This window comes from Bombyx mori, chromosome 12 (genome assembly GCF_030269925.1).
Source record: "Bombyx mori chromosome 12, ASM3026992v2".
Taxonomy (NCBI): Eukaryota; Metazoa; Arthropoda; class Insecta; order Lepidoptera; family Bombycidae; genus Bombyx; species Bombyx mori.
The window spans coordinates 10,011,829-10,032,507 of record NC_085118.1 but is presented as its reverse complement, the minus strand read 5'-3'; the positions used below and the strand labels follow the sequence as shown (position 1 = coordinate 10,032,507).

At 39.3% G+C, this 20,679-nt stretch overlaps 1 protein-coding gene across 2 annotated transcripts in view; it reads right to left on the bottom strand.

The window, feature by feature from the left end:
• Positions 1 to 54: 54 nt before the first annotated feature.
• LOC101738206 (condensin-2 complex subunit D3-L) overlaps positions 55 to 20,679 on the bottom strand; it is a 30,641-nt gene continuing 10,016 nt past the window's right edge. For both annotated transcript variants that reach the window (XM_004925469.5, XM_062671516.1), the window contains 13 exons: positions 13,952 to 14,104; positions 13,179 to 13,357; positions 12,179 to 12,338; positions 11,544 to 11,673; positions 10,728 to 10,808; positions 9,793 to 9,927; positions 8,891 to 9,065; positions 7,810 to 7,959; positions 6,498 to 6,631; positions 4,421 to 4,639; positions 2,891 to 2,967; positions 774 to 911; positions 55 to 343 (listed from right to left, as the gene is read on the bottom strand). In XM_004925469.5, coding sequence (XP_004925526.2) covers positions 137 to 343; positions 774 to 911; positions 2,891 to 2,967; positions 4,421 to 4,639; positions 6,498 to 6,631; positions 7,810 to 7,959; positions 8,891 to 9,065; positions 9,793 to 9,927; positions 10,728 to 10,808; positions 11,544 to 11,673; positions 12,179 to 12,338; positions 13,179 to 13,357; positions 13,952 to 14,104 — 1,938 coding nt within the window. In that variant the 3' untranslated portion in view covers positions 55 to 136. The remainder of the gene's footprint in view (positions 344 to 773; positions 912 to 2,890; positions 2,968 to 4,420; positions 4,640 to 6,497; positions 6,632 to 7,809; positions 7,960 to 8,890; positions 9,066 to 9,792; positions 9,928 to 10,727; positions 10,809 to 11,543; positions 11,674 to 12,178; positions 12,339 to 13,178; positions 13,358 to 13,951; positions 14,105 to 20,679) is intronic.

The following is a 20,679-nucleotide window of genomic DNA, read 5'->3' as shown; positions in this document are numbered from 1 at the left end:
TGTGTATTTTTTTAAACTGATCTTGAAAAAGTTTAATAATAAACCAACAAAAGGTAAGTAACACTTTTTGACAACTTATTTATTTTATTGTATATATGGTTTAACAACTACAAAATTTTATGTAACAATAAATTGTTCATATTTTCAATGCACGTTTCTTAGGTGGTCCTTTGTACTGTCTGGGCGCCTTTCGTCGTGGAGCCCTGGGGGTTTCCGGATCGGGAGGAGCAGATGTCGTCACTAGGTTCCGTGTATTGCCGAACGACGACTCTATACCTATTGTCTCTTGAAACTGATTTATTCGTTCGACCAACTCTTCATCATTCTCAATTAGTTCTTCGATCTAGAAAATGATTTAATGTGAATAAATATTTTAATTTCGGTATTTATTCAGTACCGCAAAATTATAATTTGCGTAATTACTGGTGGTAGAACCACTTGTGCGTCCGCGCGGGTAGGTAACACCACCCTGCCTATTTCTGCTGTGAAGCAGTAATGCGTTTCGGTTTGAAGGGCGGGGCAGCCGTTGTAACTATACTGATACCTTAGAACTTATATCTCAAGGTGGGTGGCGCATTTACGTTGTAGATGTCTATGGGCTCCAGTAACCACTTAACAGCAGGTGGGCTGTGAGCTCGTTCACCCATCTAAGCAATAAAAAAACAACTTGAATTTCGAAAAATAATACTGTCCCAGTATATCGGAGAATTGTACGAATGATGAAAACGGCAGAAATTATGAAATTTCATGGTAAAGTAATAAATTATATGTACCTCATGCCTGTAATCATTGAGTAGATCCGTAGCTAATTTGACGAGATAGGCGGCCAGTTGCCCACCGCGCAGCTGCAGACGCGAGTACAGACGCAGTACCGCCGGCACCACCACCTCCGCCACGGTGCGTTTCATTTTCTGGAAATCGGAAAATACTATGTAGTAAAAATGTGTAACAACATTTAACCTACTACTTTTTTACTGGTGGTAGCACCACTTGTGAGTCCCCGCGGGTAAGTACCACCACCCTGCCTATTTCTGCCGTGAAGCAGTAATGCGTTTCGGTTTGAAGGGTGGGGCAGCCGTTGTAACTATACTTGAGACCTTAGAATTTATATCTCAAGGTGGGTTGTGCATTTACGTCGTAGATATCTATGAGCTCCAGCAACCACTTAACATCAGGTGGGCTGTGAGCTCTTACAGCCATCTAAGCAATAAAAAATAAAAAAAACCTAGAAAAATCCTAAGCAAAAATAATTTTTAAGCACGTATATGAAAAAAAAAAAAAATTTTACTTCACTGAAACTAAGGGCGGTTTATGTGAGTACTAAAATGAGACAAACATCGATAACTTTATAATAAATATGTGACTTCAAAATTAAAACAATCAAATTAAAATTATTGATTCAAATTATACAACTTAATGAAAACATTGCATTGTGGACTTGACCGGAACTTCGCGCATGTCAATGGTGAAGAAAATTATAAAATTGTATCGAGGGGTGAGAGGTTATTTGGTTTAAGCGACGTCTTTGCAAAATTACAAGAGAGCCATTTAAAGTTTAAAATTTGGAAATAATATTATCATGACAAAAAAACTTCTTTAACTATTTGAATAGAGTAAACTTAATTGAGGTTCAATTAAAAACATCGAATTGTTAATGCTAATGTTACGCCGGTAAGAGTAACGCCATCTATCGCCGAATAGTCGAACGAATATCGAAGAATCTAGTAGCACCTAGAACGCTCGAGAAGTACAACGCTATCTATTGTTAGATAGCGGAAACATAATACTAGAGATGTGTGGAATATTCTCGATAATTCTAGGGATGTGATATCGACTAAAAAAGCATTTTAGAGATAGCACGCAGTCAGTCAGTAATCGGAACAACTCGAAGCGAAACAGCGACTGATCATCTGAAGCGAAGCGGAAGAAGCGAATTGAGAGTTTTAAAGTGCTTGTGAAGTGTTCTAAGTGTTGAACACAGTTTTAAGTTGTACTTTGGTGGAACATTTATTTGTCCCGAATCCCAGCGCGTAACACTAATAACAAATGAAACGAACCTTTAATTACAAAGACATATGTTGCGCATTAAGCGAAATGTTGCTTAAACCAACCCCCTCGATATGTTTCGACCCGTTCAAGCACCTGTACGAAGTTCAAGGTAGCCAAATCAGGCGGACACAAATATGACTATGAAAATTGTTGCTATATCACATCTACGTGTTGCATGCTACATATATTTTATATTCTTAAAATACCTTCTCGTTCTCGGTTAGCTAAAAATATAAATCTTATTATTAAATACATGTATGTGTACATTTTTTTATAGGATGCGAAAACTATTTTTGTGGGACACTATAAAAATTTTGCCCTTAAATTTGAAACGTGTTCATTACTTCGCGGCAGATAAGGGTGTGTTGATAGTCCCCACTCGTCCCAAACATACAGTACCACCATATTTAAGATAAGAAATAAAGGCGTAAAGTACTAAGTATGTATGTAGGACTGTTACACTTTTTTTTATAAAAGCTTTAATAATATATTAACTGGAGACTGAATTGAATGGTAGTTAACTCTGCATTGTTATATTCAACAAAGTGGACCATTTAATTTGAAATTACACTCATTTATACAATTAATAAATCACATTCGTCTATTAATTCAAAATAGTTATTTTCAATAAACTTGACGATAAGTTAGAAAAGAGTTTAAATTTAATGGACTATTTTAGGAAGTCTTAAACATTTTTTTGAATCCAACAACACGTCACAAACAGAGGGGCTATCAGCTAAGTTGACTAATCAGACACTTATGAAACAGAACCTGGAATGCTAATGTCGAGACGAGTTTTAAGGTAGTTACTTTGTTATTTTGTTACATTTTATTTACTTACATGTGAAACAATATTAGTCGTGACCCGCTCCTGGAGATCGTCAATGTCCGCAGGTTCGCCATTGGCCATTGGTTTCCCTGTATAACGGAATTACAGTTTTATACAAAAAATATTTTATGTTATGAAATAATCGTGCAGTATTGAATAAGCATCATCTGCTTGTTTTAATTTTTAACATGGTTTTGTCAGTTTTGACTTAGTTATGTAACTGAATCTTCGAAAGCGATTCTGACTTCCAAGCGTCGGATTTTATTGAAATTTTGCACACTTATCAAGGAGCGATGACGATAATTCCACCTTTTTACCATAAAATGTTTCTTTCACACATTTTAACCATAAAATGTTTCTTTTTCTTTATAATTTTTATAACTTATAAAAATTATTATTATTATTATTGTGTAGAAGTGCGAACGAACTTATGGACCACTTGGTGTAAAAACCTAATACCACTCATTGGTTACCAAGGGTCATTGATCTAAATATGACCAGCTATATTGATACCTGAGGTCAAAACCTCAATTGTATTATATTATAACGGAATTTGGGTTTATAAACTGCAACACATGACTGCATTGCAGCAGAAATAGGATGGTGGGACTTACTCTACATCCGGATTAACAATTATTTTTTTGGGACAAGGTCAGTCATGTTTACGTAAATTGACAAAAAATAAATAAATTATGGTGTGGTTATCGAAGTCAGGAGAAGCAAATAAGTGTAGCCAATCAATAATTTTAGATTTTATTTGATAAACAATGTAACTGTGGCAAAGTTAGATCTAGCTTTAAATCTCGTTTAAATCAGACTGTGTTTAGGGCGTGTGAGTATTATTCGTTTTATGACCCAAACACAAATACATGATTTATAGAAAAATGATATTTCAGACTTCATAATCAACATATATTACTTTGAATACTGTATAAACTATTATATATATGGTGTGTGTATATTTTTGTGTATGTATTTGTAAATTAATATAAATTTCATTGCACCTCCTATTAACTTTGCATTACCTTTGGTTGACTGATAGAGAATGCTTTAGGCATTGCCAATGTAATTTTTTTTTATTGCCTACGTAGGCAGATGAACATACGGCCCACCTGATGGTGAGTGGTTACCGTCACCCATGGACTTCAGCAATGCCAGGGGTAGAGCCAAGCTGATGCCTACCGCTTAATGCTCTCCACAAGCCTCTTTTGAAGAAGGGCATGTCATAGCGCTCGTGAAGCCCCGTGGGGGGAGGTCATTCCATAGCCGGATGGTACGTATGTTGCCGCGTACATGGTACGTACGTTTTACATGAAGTGTACCAAACAAAAAAATATATGCAATAGGTGATGGTGGTGAATTAGTGAAGGTAAGTGCTCGCTAGGGATGGTCGAGGTCCAAAAGATCGATTTTTGTCAAGTTTGCATTTACAATGTAAATATAAATCCATTTTATAAAAAACGATCGATTTTTTTTGCTCGAAAAATCGATTCTTCGATTAATCGATCTCGAATCGCCATCCCTAGTGGTCGCTCAACTGACTGGGTAGCTTCATGCGCGGGCCGCAGAGCACGGTGATGGTGTCGAGCAGCGCGGCGTGCAGCGCGGGGGGCAGCTCGCCCGCGCCCTCGTCCGTGAGGTCGGCCGCGTGCTGCAGCACCTCGCGCGCCAGCCGGCACTGCGCGTTCAGCCGCTGCACCAGCGACATGCGCTGCAGCATCACGTCGTAGATCAGCTGGCGGGCGTCGAACGACATCTTCTCTGTGAGTAAAGCGTACTTCTAGTAACCACTCAACTTTAACGGCCGTCTGGTGTAGTAGTAAGTGACATGGTCACTACACAAGGGGGTCGCGGGTTCGAATCCCGCCAAGGGAAGATATTTGTATGATCAATATAAATGTCTTTTCCAGGGTTATGTATGTATATTAAATATATGTATGTGTATAATAAAAATCTTACATTTATTTCCGTTATCTGGTACCTGTAACACAAGTTCTTTACGAACTTATCACGGGACCAGTTACTGTGGCGTAATTGTTAGTAAATATTTATATTTATATTATATTTACACCAGCTAAGTCGAGAGTTCTTTTTTTTATTTATTGCTCAGATGGGTGGACGAGCTCACAGCCCACCTGGTGTTATGTGGTTACTGGAGCCCATAGACATATACAACGTAAATGCGCCACCCACCTTGAAATATAAGCTCTAAGGTCTCAGTATAGTTACAACGGCTGCCCCACCTTTAAAACCGAAACGCATTACTGCTTCACAACAGAAATAAGCAGGGTGGTGGTGCCTACCCGTGTGGACTCACAAGAGGTCCTACCACCAGTAAGTAACCAGGTCGAGAGTTCCTTGACAAATTAATGCAATTTTTAAGTCACAATATTATCTAACCACGGTTATCCTCGAGACATGAGATCACAGTTTTTATGACTATTGTAGTAACGGTTTTCCTACGAACCAAACCCGTACGTAGAGAGTATAAACGGGCAGATGGTGGTATCTAATCAACGCGCCTCATTAAATGCCTGCTAACTAAAATTATCGGCTGCATGATTCTGCACCGCGATCAACGCTCGACTGCGAAGTGCCAATTTAAGAATATAATATATGTACTAGAAAATATTGTTGTGGTTTAAAAAAAATCAATTTTTTTCTTACCTTCTTTATATATTATGCTGTGAGATTATACCTATTCCAAATTTCTAAGATGACAAACTATTTAATAGATTCGATTAGTTTATAAGTTTTGTTTTTTACTTTGGAAAGCAGACGAGTTTAGGGGTCATGTAATAATGAGTGGTCACAGTCGTTAGAATACCGCGTCAGAATATCATGGAATGATTCCGTTGACTATGTAGATTGAATTTTTTAAGACTGCCAAAGGTATCTACGGTACTATTTCCTAATTTTTTGTTATTGCTTATGAGAGACAAGCTCACGGCCAATCTGATGCTGAGTGCTTACCAGAGCCTATAGACATCAACAAAGTAAATGCCGCTACTCGCCTTGCGACATAATTAGGCAGGTCGGTAATACCCATCCGAGCGCGCTCACAAAAAGCTCTAAGACCAGTAATTGCGCAAATTATATTTTCTGCGGGTTTTATTTTCACTAAACGATGTCATTCCTTCACAGTGGTAATGATTCGTGAAAATTTGATAGTAAATACGTTTTTCATGACAAAAAATAGTTTCTGCATGTTCCGGGCCTCTTATCTATTAGGCCACTAGGATTTCATTTTTATTTGATACTAGCCGACCCGGCAGACTTCGTAGTACCTCAATCGATAAATAAAATACCTAAACTTTTGTATAAAATAAACTTAAAACAAACAAAAGGAATCCGTCCGACGGAGGACACGTCAATGGGAAAACAAAATTGTTATTTTTATTTATAATTTTCATATCTATCTACCATTTTAGCCTTCTCTGGACTTCCACAAATAATTCAAGACCAAAATCAGCCAAATCGGTCCGGCCGTTCTCGAGTTTTAGCGAGACTAACGAAGAGCAATTCATTTTTGTCTATATAGATTTCAACCTATACCCAACCGATAGTGGATTCGACCACAAATTGCTTTGTTTGTTCCTTTGACATTTCGTATGATTACCCGTCTCATTGTTGTAATACAGCACGCAGTCGACGAAGTGATGAAATATCGTTTCCGTGGTGAGGCAGCAGGTCATGTAGTACTCGGCGGGCTCTCTCACGTCATTATCTTCATCGGCCAGGAGTGCACAGTACCTAGAAATTAAAAGTAATCTTATAGAAGAAAAAAAAAATGTGTGCAATTCACACGTGGTACAAGTGAAACCTTCCAAAATTAAAATACAATTATCCTAAACGTCTTAAGTATATGTAAAATTTTTGTCATTAGTAAATAATTGTAAGGTAGCGCCCTCTGTGAATTGATATTTTAATTTCACGTATAATCCTAAATTAAAATTCACTACAAGAGCTTTCATACACACGTTTATATTAAAAAATCTCATAGATGGCGCTGTATTAAATAGTATGTATATTTCTGTCTCATTCTTTGCTGGCTTCATCCTACACATTTTTGTATTTGTGTCTCTTACCTGTCGTTTTTTCCGTTGCATCCGGTTTGAAATCACAACGATTCTAAAGAAGTTTTCACTTCAAAAAAACAAGTTACATAAAATTGGGGTAAAACATGGATACACATATAATTAAAGATAAAAAGGGAGAGCAATTTATTTATTTTATTTACATATCATAAAAAATAGTTTAAATTCCTTAGAGTACTGTTTCTGGGTTGCGTATTAATACCACATAACAAAAATCTCGTTATCCTATGTTCTGTTTCAAACTTAAACGTACAAACAAAACATGCAAGCTTCAAGTTCCAGAATAAAAAAATAACAAAAGCTTCTGATCTTGTGTATATTACGGAAAAAAAGTATTTTTTATTTATTTATTAGCTTCATACAACTGGATAAAATCTATACACATTAACATTTAACTTAAATAGAAAAATGAATACATTATTGAATTTACCTTTTTGCGTGTGAACACAACTTGCATAAGACCGGTTGTGAAATCGTCACAGACTAACTTTTATTTATTAAATAATAATATAGATAGATATAAAAACTAATTACATATGTACATTAATTATTATTACGTTGTTCATATTTGTATATTTTTAAATATGTATGTATGTATGTACGGGGCACTATATATTTTTCAATCGATAGGTACACCGCGTAAAATTTGTTTCCAAATGATTCTTGACCACCTGATGGTTATCCGGAATAGAACGCTTCGTTAATTGTACTTTTTTGTATTTAATGTTTCTCATAGCTTATTCATTTTGTGTACCATAAAGAATAATTTCTTTCTCTCTCTCACACACTCTCTCTCTCTCTCTATAAATTTAAAATATAATAAATATCACGTACTTGTAATAAAGGGGCGTCCGCAGTCGCAGGAATCCCGCAAGTAGCAGCCGCGTGAGCGCGCGTGCGGCGGCGCGGCGCAGCTCCGGCGGCGACTCGCGCGACAGGCAGCCGCACACGCACTCCAGCAGCGGCTCCACTATACTCGTGTATCTGACGCACGCAATGTGTACGTTACTGACTCTTAGACTAGGAGTGACTCTCACCTATTTCATTACTAGTGTCAATCCAATGCAAGCAGACTGTCCACTACATCTGAATTAACACTAAACATACAGTGACGGGTGAAATGACCCATTTTGAACTATTGCATTGAAAATGTACGTATCATCTAATTGCTTTTGCACATTTGACTTCACAGATTTTTCTTACTAATTAATCTACAGTTGTTATACTATTTTCTGTGTGTTTTATTTTGTTTATTTTGAGTAATACTTATCGTATACCGTTATCTACCCGCTATGGTAGAAATAGGTACCAGTAAGTGTTGGGATGATTAGTGTTAAGGAAAAATAAAAAAATAAATATTATTAGTTTATGTTATGACCAGAGGTCGGAGTAGGTAGATTGATTTAAGGTCGTTGACGTCAAACGTAGAGGATAATATGGAGATGCTTCCAAAATACCGGAACTTCATATTTATTATGATATTTGTTCTGGAATTTTGAAATTAGCATGAATCTGTGTTTAAGGTGAAAAACGTATTAATAATATCAATCTACGCTGATATTTACCTGAAATTAAACATGTAACATGTTTGGGGCATGCTCTTCATCGTATATCAGAGAAAATAAGATCAGAATATAACGTACTTCCCGCGCATTATGGATAAAATGGCATGTCCATATTATAATATCTTGACGCAAGTATATAAAATCAATCTACCTACTCCGACCATTAGTTATGACTAATATTTAATATTACAATAATTAAATTTTTTTGGCATTTTACTATTTTGTAATTGAGGTGACCAAGAAATATGTACCGATAATGGGAAGCTTTTATCAATGACGCGACACCTGGTGAGCTGAAAATGTTTCCGACTACGTTAAAACAATTTCCGAGTTTGACGTTGACAGAATACCTGGTACAGATGTCGGTGAGCACGAGCAGCGCGTTGAGCCGGGCGGCGGTGGGCGCGGCGCAGTCCCGCAGCAGCGCGGCGAAGCGCGGCGCGGCACGGCACGCGGCACCACGCGCGCGCACGCACAGCCGCCCCGCGCCCGCCACGCACGCACCCATCTCTGCACCGTCCCACTCTGCGTACGATACGTCACTACGTAGTATAAAACAAAGTCGCTTTCTCTGTCCCTATATCCCTACGTATGCTTAAATCTTTAAAACTACGCAACGGATTTTGATGCGGTTTTTTTAATAGATAGAGTGACTGAAGAGGAAAGTTTATATGTGTAATAACATCCATTAAATACTGGAGAAATCAATAATAAATTACAGTTTCCGAAGCGAAGCGAGGGCGGGTCGCTTATATATTAGAAAGTTTAAACCATACTAACTAAAGGGCTAACCGAAAAAGGTTTCAAAATAAAACTGAGAAAGGTGTTTATTTAAATTTTGTTCACAATAGTATATTATTTACAATTGTCTGAATGTTTCGTTTGTAAAAGCGAAGACAGTCTATATAACTAATATAACAACATGAATATCACCCTCTAGGTTGAGATAGCCTCAGCTCGAAGTAGGCATGCATTTAGCGCGTCATGAGTTACCAAACACTGGTGACTCTACCAGTGAAAAAATTGTTAAATTTTTCACTTGTTCACTGGTCATCATCTCTGATCTGTTATCTTTAGAAAAACCAATGGAAAGCTGATAATACAACGGAGATCGAAATGCCTAAATCTATTATAATAAACTGGTTAGATCTGTGAGCATAATCGCAAGGCGGTTCTCTGTTTCAACCTATAACGTAACAACAAATGATCGATCTTGCTAAATTAAAGTTTGAAAAGCTTTTGAATAGCATACCCGGCGGAGGATTGGCGAGTGCGTCGAGGAAGAGCTGCATGAGCGAGGGGGCGGGCGGCGCGGGCGACACGAGCGCCAGGTCCGCCGCGCGCAACCACTCCCGCACGTCGGCGCCGCTCGCCGCGCGCTGCTCCGCTGGACACGCCCACACAATATTTATATTAATACTAGCTGTTTTACTGGTCCTCTTGTGAGTCCGCACGGGTAGGTACCACCACCCAACCTATTTCTGCCATGAAGCAGAGTAATGCGTTTCGGTTTGAAGGGTGGAGCAGCCGTTGTAACTATACTGAGACCTTAGAACTTATATCTCAAGGTGGGTGGCGCATTTACATCGTAGATGTCTATGCGCTCCAATAACCACTTAACACCAGGTGGGCTGTGAGCTCGTCCACTCATCTAAGCAATAAAAAAAACCCATCCGCTTCGCTGGGAATTTAAAATTAACATTATTATTTCTCACCCCCACAAAGATTCTCATCATTAACGCCCCCGCAACTAGTGTAGGGAGTCCAACACTCATATAAATATTAGCCTATCCATTAAGTACATATATTTTCTACATGGATACCCAGTTTCAAGTCAATCGGATGCATAGTTCAGTAGTTATAACGGAACATCCGTAAAAACCACTGTAGATTTATTATTTGGCGGGTAGTCAACCCGTGATCACTTGCGGCGGCGCCGAAATATCGGGAGCTTATGAAATGTGAATATAGGGGTGAGAACCAATTGCGGCACCCAAAGTTATTGGCAGTCGTGTAATAGAAAAGTTTTTTTATATGACAGTAGTTGTCGTAATTTATTCGTACTATCGACGTACTACGCCTTAACCTAAAAATGATTTTTTAAATGCTAATAACGTAATTAATAACGTCTGCTATTTATGATAATAGAAGAGAGCGTTTACTGTAATTAATATGGGATAAACTCACAAAGTTGCATCATTTCCGTAGCCCACTGAAGGTTTTCAGGATCGAGTTGCGCCGCCAACGTGGCGATGGGGATCCTGGACGCTATAACAAATCGCCAACCATGGTTATTTTAATGGGTCCGTGGCCTAACTGCTAAAACGTTCGTTTCATTCACATCGAGTGTTCCTTAAAGAGGTCGGTACCGATATTTCTAAATTAATTTCTTGTCTGTACATAACACGGATATAATCACCGGTGACAGGGCATATTGTAGGCCAATGTAGGTGAGTAACATCTCGGTTATTTCTTTCGCAAAGCCATTGTCGGTTTCGGTTTGACACATGAAGACTTTCGTGCTCATGTCCCAATTTGGACCAACATTGAACGAAGCCTTCACGTATCACAGTTTGCAGGGTTTTAGCAGTCTGCAGAGAAACGCATTACTGCTTCACGGCAGAAATAGGCAGAGTGGTGGTACATATCCGTGCCGCCTTACAGCCGATCAACCACCGATCAAAACTAATCAAATTAAAACTAAAAAGTTAACTAGGTAGGACCTTTTGTGAGATTGCGCGGGTAGGTACCACCTTCCTGTCTATTTTTGCCCCGCAGCATGAATGCGTTTCGGTTTGAAGGGTAGGGCAGCCGTTGTAACTATACTTGAGACCTTAGAACATATTATATCTCAAGGTGGGTGGCGCATTTACGTCGTAGATGTCTATGGGCTCCAGTAACCACTTAACACCAGGTGGGCTGTGAGCTCGTCCCCCCTCTAAGCAATAAAAAAAGTGATAAAGAAAAAAATGTTCGTTACTTTGAAGTATTGAAAACGCTTACTTTCGTCTTCAGACGTGGCGAGCCGCCTCACGAGGTGCTCGCGCAGGGCGTGCCGCTGTTCGTTGCTCGCGAACCGACTCCACACCGACAGTAGCTCCACTGTGAGAGGCATCAGCCGCACGTCGCGCTCCTGAATAACGCATCCAATTGCTACTATATTGCAATCAAAATAAAGCTCAAAATTATCTGTACTTGACTACTTCTCAGTATCTCTACCTTTATACCTCTATATCCTTTTTTACTGGGTGAGAAGTACTTTACTATTTCTGAATATCTTTACCTTTATACTTCTATACCTTTTTTGTGGTAGGTGCGAAAATTCTAATTCAAACCCAAGGGCGATGGGTCTGGTGCGTTCAATATTTACGTAAATATGGTTAGAAGTTTATCGATAAATTCGATAAATATGTAATGATATCAATCAAATGATTTTTTTTTTCCTAAGCTGATGGTCTTGAGACCATATCAGCGTAAACGGGCGAGAAATGACATTTGATGATGCTTAAAAATTCGCACTTTTATCAAACGATAGGTCTTCATGTGTAGTACATATTACTTGGACAAATTAAAGTGACATAGTAACAGAGATAAGGAGATGAGAAAAAGGAACCAGGTATAGCGAGCGTATTGTGTACCTCAGTGTCGTCAGCAAGTTTGTAGTAATAGTCGAGCACGAACCCGATGTCCGAGTAGTCCACGAGCCGCGCCACGCCGGTCAGCAGCACCAGGCACTGCAGGTCGCGCCGGTCGTCCGCCGCGCCCAGGTGCGTGCTCACCACGTCCACGAGGCGGTGGCTGGCGACGGACACAGAACTAAAGGCTTCGTCAAACAGAACGCGTACCTAGCGCGCATCAAAGCGTTAAGGCTTAGTCAAACAGAACACGTACTTAGCGCTGCGTTTTAACGTCGCGCTCTTTTTATGTTACATAAATTGACTAGATGAGCCTAACGCTCCTTGACGCAACGCATTCGCCAAATCATAGTGCCTTTCGATAGCAGTGTGAAAATTTAAAAGATGTCGAGTGATTCAGATGTGGCATTGTATAAGCACGAGTATTCTATCAATTTTTCGGGCATTATCCAGTATTTTAATTCATTAACTCGGACGCTAAATGAAATTTATAAAAAATTATAACGCCCGACTTCAAAGCGTCCTAACGCCGCGACAATACGACAACAAATAATAATTTTTCAAATATGGCATCCATTTTATCCGTAATAGGGCGATCAGAGCGACGTGCATCTTTGACATCAAAATTTCCGGATTGAAAACGTTTAAACCAAATTTGTGCTACTCTCACAGACACTGCACTAGGTAATTTTTTTCGCGGCTTGCGTTGCATTTTTATCTTTTTTGAAGTAAAATTTTAAAATGTATCGAATTTCTTCATTAGATTCACTCACCTTGACATTACGAAAAATAAGTAAAAATCACATATTTTCCTAATTTGAATTTGGAATTATCTTCTTTAAAATTTAAACTTTTAATGATACCAAAATCATCCAGATACAAATAGTATAGCCAAATAGATTTTAATACAAGTTCATACATACTATAATGCGAAAAGACTTTTTCGCCAACCGTATTACTCCGAATTTTATGATTTGATAGTGGAAAAATATTCTTCACTTACTTTATACAGTTAGATGTTTTCGAGAGTAAAGTGCAGGCTTTCTGCAAATGCCTCCTCATATTGTGTCGCGTTATCCCGTCTAAGAACATCCAAGGCACCGGACTGAATTGATTCGACACGAACGTGTCAACGCGATCTGTAAGCAGTTGCTGTATCTGTGTCACGACCTGCTCTTGCACCTGTAATTAAATCGATATATTCAATTCTAAAAAAAAATTGCTAAACAAATAAATAGATCGATTGATCAAACAATAAAAAAGGTATAATGCAGGATTGATCGAAATATAATGAAAATCGATTTTAGATTTCCAATATCTGAAATGTCATTTACTACGTTTTACAAACTAAGTACGATTTTTGTGAAATATTAATTTAATCTATAATTCTATACTAATATATAAATCTACAGTGGTTTTTACGGATGTTCCGTTATAATTACTGAAACATGCATCCGATTGACTTGAAACTTGGTATCCGTGTATATACATGTACTTAATGGTAGGCTAATATGTGTTGGACTCCCTATACCAGTTACGGGGGCGTTAATGATGAGAATCTTTGTGGGGTTGAGAAATAATAATCTTAATTTTAAACGCCCAGCGAAGCGGACGAGTACAGCTCTTATAGTCTTATAATTTTTATACATGTATTAAGTTTATTGAAAATATTTAACGTTTTTATATTGTTCCATAAAGCCTTACAAACTATCTTTGGTTATTCATAGTATTCAAAATACAATATTATTGTTATTCTTTTTGTAATAATTTAATAACCTTATTTTCAGGATCTGACAACTGGTGCATGGGTCCCGCGAGGAAGGCGTCGAACACCGCCTCGGTGGGTATTTGTGTGACCATCTCACCGAGAGCCGCGATGGCCGCCGACCTCACGATGATGCTGGCGTCGCGGCACAGCCCTACCAAAAGCTGCAATATAATCTAACAATTAGCGTAAAACATTAACTTTTGTATATTTCAGATGTCGATCGATTTAAGATATTCCATGGCCGGGTATAGATAGAACGGTTTTAGATCAAAACCTGTTGATACTTTAAGGTTATTTCCAACTTCTTCGTGTTTTTTTAAATTTAATTTACCTTTAATAAATCAATTATTAAATTATACTTAATATATTTAATTTTGTTTTTAGTTTATGTACCATTTAAATATTATTATAACAGGTAATTGGCATTGGTGCTACTGTAAAAGTTGTTAGATTAAAACATGCTGATATAATAATAGAATATCTAATACATATATAATAAAATCATCTACTTGGTTATCTACTCTGCAATTATTATTTTTCTCCTAGAAATGATCGCGTTTTACATATTACTAGCGATCCCGCAGTAGTTGAAATTCGACTATAATTAATTGAAATAATAAGTTTTAATAAGGTTCTATTGTCAAAGATTATTATACTTCTGTAGGCTTAGTGCGAGTTTCAAAAATCGAATCGAATGACTCGCATCGAGTGTACGCTCTTCACGGTGAAACGTGCGGAGCTCTGAGTGCGAGTTACTTGATTTGCAGGACGTTTATTCATCTTGAGAAGCGATAATTTTTTCTTTTATATTGGTAGCACGCAAGGGTTTTTTTAAGGCGTTTAATTGAAATGCCAAGCTTTCTATCGATATTTATAATTATTCGGGTAATGGGTAATGTACCTGTGCTTAGTGCGAGTTTTTTTAATTACTCAGTCGATGTTAATGATATGTTTAATTTGTGTGAGGTTGTATCAGTGCCACCTAGTGGTAAGCTTATGAATCTCATTTTGTGGGAGAGAGAAGGTTTGTTAATGTTGCTGTCTCATGTATCGAATAGCTTTACCGAAGTGAGCCTCTCGATTATTGTATGTGCGAGTGCGAGTTGCAAATTAATGGATTTTGAGAGTATTTCTTCACTTTCAAGCAAGTTAAGTAGTCACTAAAAATTTTGCCGTGAAACCAATACAATATCAAGATTTTTTCTTTCGTTTTTAATAATAATGTTGTTTTTGAAGGTTTTATCTATTCTAATGGTTTATACACATATCTTTTTTCGGTTAGAAAATTTTATAGACGTCTAGCTAGTTGTAAATATGTACATATTAATTCTTTGCTTTTTCATTTAATTCTTATTAAATCATTGCTTTTTTTTAAAGAGTTGTTTGATGAGAGAGAGAGAGTGAGATAGAGTTGTTTTTTTTTATTGCTTAGATGGATGGACGAGCTCACAGCCCACCTGATGTTAAGTGGTTACTGGAGCCCATAGACATCTACAACGTAAATGCGCCACCCACCTCGAGATATAAGTTCTAAGGTCTCAGTATAGTTACAACGGCTACCCCACCCTTCGAACCGAAACGCATTACTGCTTCACGGCGGAAATAGGCGGGGTGGTGGTACCTACCCGTGTGGACTCCCAAGAGGTCCTACCACCAGTGAAAGAGTAGGTATTCTTTATTGTACACAAAATGAATAAATATTGTGAAACATTCTTTCTTGGTCTTATCGCTAAGAGTGATCTCTTCCAGACAACCATTAGATGGGCAAGAATAATTTCGAAATGAATTGCACACTGTGTACCTATCTATTATAGAAATATATACACACACGCCCATACACACGCGCACACACACACACGCGCGCAATATACATATTTACAGGTACATACGTACAGATTTATATTTATAAATTATATAGAAATTTGAACAATGTAATAATTATTTTGCTTCTTTACACATTTATAAATAAGGATGGATGCTCGTAATAATTTTAGTATATTTGGGCCACCTAATGAAGATCATCAACACTATTACCGTAAATACAATCATTTTATAAACGTTCAACGGGTAAATGATTAAACCTATGTAAAACATAATTTCTTAATTAAAAAAAGCTGAAATAATTACCTATTCCAAGATTAATTATGTTAAGGTTGTCTAAATATGTAATTACAATTAAATAAATTCTATAATAAACTTCTAATTCTAATACTTCTATTAAAGTTACTAAAAAAATATGTTTATGCTGGGCAGTTTTCGTGTATTTTAAAGGTTTTACGCCATTACGGCAAAGCTTGTTTACGAAATTGCACCCTTAGAATGGAAGTGGTATAACTAAAAAATTTAAGATTAGTTTTATATTTCAAAACACTTATGTATTATTATTAAGAACCTACATTTTAAGTAGGTAATACGTGAAGCAAAAATGTTGTACTCCTTTTTACGAAAATTGCGCGGACGGAGAAGTATGAAATTTCCCACACTTATAGAAAATATAGAGAAGTAGTGCAGATTGCTAATATTTTTTTTTTAATTGTGCATAAACAATAAAAAAATAAACTAAATGAATAAAAAAACCTTACACACATTACCATGTATTTGACATACACACACACACATGCATTTATACTTTTTTTGTTTATTGATTTATCAATCTGTGGTCAAATTGAGAATAGATTTTTTGTCTTTAATATTATTTTTCTATAATGTAGCCTTGGCGACATAGAGCAATGATTATTATAGAAATGATGATAATAGAAAGGTGACAATAGAACTATAATAATGTTCAAACTTAAAATTTAAATAAATTATGGTCAAATTTCGACCACTGGACTACCATTAGTAGATAATAACAAAATCATTTATTGCCTTTCACACAGATTTAGATTATTACAGGCAGCCTACAAGGAAACAACAAAAAAACAAAACACTATTATATCATTTCTAGCAAGCAGCTCAACATTTGCACTTGTATATTATTAATAGGAATTTTATTAAGAATATTGACAATTTATGAGGAATTTGACAAGTACGGATTAGTTATAGATATATGTAGTTACATATTGTAAATTAAATTAGTTTTATAAGTGCAATAAAAAATAATTTAAATGATAAAATGATAAAGCCATACCTTTTTCCAATGTGACGATTAGAGGGTATCCTATTATTCTTTTCTATATTATTCTATCAGCTTATAAAATTAAACAGTCTCTTTTAGTCTAGAAAAGGACAAAGTACTCTTTCTGTCTTTTTCAAATAAAATGGCATGCCTTAAAGTGTTTAAACCGAAAAACTAAAAAAATACAATTATTGTATTACAATATTGAAGTTTACCAGAAACTAAGAATTTTGGGTTGAGCCACTTTAATTCTAAAGGTACAAAATAGTATTGAACACGTGACATTACCCGAATAATTTTGAAAGTAGTTTGTTCCCATTAAAATGCTGTTAAAATGCGTTGTATTTCATTTAGACAGTCTAATGCCAAAACATCACGTGCTACCAATATACGAGAAATAATATTATTGCTGCTCTCGGTGAATAAACGCCCTGCGAATCGAGTAGCATATCTCAACTCACACTCACAATTCTTCATTTTTCACCGTATAGAACGTAAACTCGATTTGATTTTGATTTATTCATTTACAATTGAACAACTAGGAAAAAAAGATGAAAAGACATTTTGGAGGGACCGCGAGGAGCTAAATTGTGTGAATTGTTTTATTTTGTCTATTTAATGTTTCTTAAGTTCGAAAAAGGAAAAGGGTTTTGTCGGCGATTCCCCATTCCACATTTAATGTGGATTTCAGCAATGTAAGGGGTCTACATAGCAACCTCGACGCCGTACACCACCATCTTGAGACGGCGCAGCCTGCCCTCCTTTTTCTGACGGAGACGCAGATATCTGCTCCGGATGATACTTCGTACCTTGAATACCCCGGCTACGTATTGGAGCACAACTTCCTGCGTAAAGCCGGGGTGTGTGTATTCGTCCGGGCTGATGTCTGTTGTCGCCGTCTACGAAGCCTCGAGCAACGGGACCTGTCCCTCTTGTGGCTGCGCGTAGATCACGGGGGTTGTACCCGAGTCTACGCGTGCCTGTACAGGTCCCACAGCAGTGATGCAGGTTCAGCTCTGATAGAGCATGTGCAAGAGGGGACTAACCGCGTGCTTGAGCAGTACCCATCTGCGGAGGTGGTGGTTCTTGGAGACTTTAATGCTCACCACCAAGAGTGGTTGGGGTCCAGAACCACTGACCTCCCGGGTCGGGCTGCCTACGATTTCGCCTTGGCCTACGGCCTCTCCCAGCTGGTGACACAGCCCACCCGTGTCCCAGATATTGAGGGGCACGAGCCTTCTCTGTTGGACCTTCTGCTGACCACCGATCCAGGCGGATACAGTGTGGTGGTCGACGCTCCACTTGGATCGTCTGATCACTGCCTTATCCGTGCTGCCACACCACTCTCTCGTCCTAGTCGTCGAACGACGACCAGGTATCGAAGAGTTTGGCAGTATTTGTCAGCAGATTGGGATGGATTGCGTGAGTTTTACGCATCCTACCCATGGGGGCGGTTCTGCTTTTCCTCTGCTGATCCTGACGTCTGTGCGGACCGCCTTAAAGACGTGGTGCTCCAGGGGATGGAATTGTTTATCCCCTCCTCTGAAGTGCCCGTTGGGGGTCGCAGCAGACCCTGGTATAACAATGCCAGCAGGGATGCTGCACACCTCAAGCGGTCCGCATACGTTGCATGGGATGATGCTAGGAGACGTCGGGATCCTAACATCTCAGAGGAAAGGCGGAAATATAACGCCGCTTCCAGGTCCTACAAGAAGGTTATTGCCAGGGCGAAATCGGAGCACGTTGCTAGAATTGGCGAGCGACTGAAGAGCTTTCCCTCTGGGAGCCGTGCTTTTTGGTCGCTCGCCAAAGCTGCAGAAGGTAACTTTTGCAGGTCTAGTCTCCCACCACTACGCAAGTCCGATGACAGTCTGGCCCATAGTGCGAAAGAGAAGGCTGACCTTCTGGTCAAACTCTTCGCCTCGAACTCGACTGTGGACGACGGGGGTGCCACACCACCGAACATCCTCCGGTGTGATAGTTCCCTGCCGGAGATCTGCTTTACACAGTGTGCAGTCAGGCGGGAACTCCGACTCCTGGACGTCCATAAGTCGAGTGGGCCAGACGGTATCCCTGCAGTGGTTTTAAAAACGTGTGCCCCTGAGCTGACGCCTGCGCTAACGCGTTTGTATCGCCTCTCTTACTGCGCTAACAGGGTTCCGTCTTCATGGAAGACCGCCCACGTCCACCCTATCCCCAAGAAGGGTGACCGGTCGGACCCATCGAGCTATAGGCCTATCGCGATAACTTCCTTGCTTTCCAAGGTGATGGAGCGAATAATTAATATACAACTCCTGAAGTATCTGGAGGATCGCCAGCTGATCAGTGACCGACAGTACGGTTTCCGTCACGGTCGCTCAGCTGGCGATCTTCTTGTATACCTTACTCACAGGTGGGCTGAAGCCTTGGAGAGCAAGGGCGAGGCTCTTGCTGTGAGCCTTGATATCGCGAAGGCCTTCGACAGGGTCTGGCATAGGGCACTTCTGTCGAAGTTACCATCTTACGGAATCCCCGAGGGTCTCTGCAAGTGGATCGCTAGCTTTTTGGATGGGCGGAACATCACAGTCGTTGTAGACGGTGATTGTTCTGATACCATGACCATTAACGCTGGCGTTCCACAAGGTTCGGTGCTCTCCCCCACGCTTTTCATCCTGTATATCAATGACATGCTGTCTATTGATGGCATGCATTGCTATGCGGATGACAGCACGGGGGATGCGCGATATATCGGCCATCAGAGTCTCTCTCGTGGCGTGGTGCAAGAGAGACGATCAAAACTTGTGTCTGAAGTGGAGAACTCTCTGGGGCGAGTCTCCAAATGGGGTGAATTGAACTTGGTTCAATTCAACCCGTTAAAGACACAATTTTGCACGTTCACTGCGAAGAAGGACCCCTTTGTCATGGCGCCGCAATTCCAAGGAGTATCCCTGCAACCTTCCGAGAGTATTGGGATACTTGGGGTCGACATTTCGAGCGATGTCCAGTTTCGGAGTCATTTGGAAGGCAAAGCCAAGTTGGCGTCCAAAATGCTGGGAGTCCTCAACAGAGCGAAGCGGTACTTCACGCCTGGACAAAGGCTTTTGCTTTATAAAGCACAAGTCCGGCCTCGCGTGGAGTACTGCTCCCATCTCTGGGCCGGGGCTCCCAAATACCAGCTTCTTCCATTTGACTCCATACAGAGGAGGGCCGTTCGGATTGTCGATAATCCCATTCTCACGGATCGTTTGGAGCCTCTGGGTCTGCGGAGGGACTTCGGTTCCCTCTGTATTTTGTACCGTATGTTCCATGGGGAGTGCTCTGAGGAATTGTTCGAGATGATACCGGCATCTCGTTTTTACCATCGCACCGCCCGCCACCGGAGTAGAGTTCATCCATACTACCTGGAGCCACTGCGGTCATCCACAGTGCGTTTCCAGAGGTCTTTTTTGCCACGTACCATCCGGCTATGGAATGAGCTCCCCTCCACGGTGTTTCCCGAGCGCTATGACATGTCCTTCTTCAAACGAGGCTTGTGGAGAGTATTAAACGGTAGGCAGCGGCTTGGCTCTGCCCCTGGCATTGCTGAAGTCCATGGGCGACGGTAACCACTCACCATCAGGTGGGCCGTATGCTCGTCTG